The sequence below is a fragment of the Lipotes vexillifer genome, unplaced genomic scaffold (genome assembly GCF_000442215.2).
Source record: "Lipotes vexillifer unplaced genomic scaffold, Lipotes_vexillifer_v1.1 C25926351, whole genome shotgun sequence".
Lineage (NCBI taxonomy): Eukaryota > Metazoa > Chordata > Mammalia > Artiodactyla > Lipotidae > Lipotes > Lipotes vexillifer.
In genome coordinates this window covers 1-368 of record NW_006794052.1, presented here as the reverse complement: position 1 = coordinate 368, position 368 = coordinate 1, and the positions used below count along the sequence as shown (strand labels likewise).

At 57.6% G+C, this 368-nt stretch overlaps 1 gene segment (V, D, J or C); it reads right to left on the bottom strand.

The window, feature by feature from the left end:
- Window positions 1-212: 212 nt before the first annotated feature.
- LOC103069047 (Ig lambda chain C region-like) lies at window positions 213-362 on the bottom strand (the record flags this gene model as incomplete). The annotated part of the segment is given in 1 exon segment: window positions 213-362. A coding segment is annotated over 1 exon segment (150 nt), but the record flags the coding sequence as incomplete, so codon positions are not given.
- Between the last annotated feature and the right edge of the window lie 6 nt (window positions 363-368).

Genomic DNA, 368 nt, shown 5'->3' with positions numbered 1-368 from the left:
AAGAGGATTTTGTTCCCCTTTGAGGATGGTTGAGTTCAGGACACCAAATGCAGAAAGAAAATTGAGCAGAGCACGACTTCTGAATGACAATGAGGACATTTTATTGAGAGTTGACTGGGTGCAGGAGGAAGGGCTTGGGGGGACCAGGGTGGGTGGGTAGACCCTCCAGGGGTCCTGTGGCTCCAGTCCCCTGAGGGTGGGGGGACCAGGACCTAGGGGCACTCGGAGGGCGACACTGTCTTCTGCACGGTTCTCCCCTCGTGCGTGACCTGGCAGCTGACACTCTCGTAAGATTTCCACTCGCTGGCCGTCAGGGCCAGGTAGCTGCTGGCCGCGTACTTGCTGTTGCTCTGTTTCGAGGGCTGGCT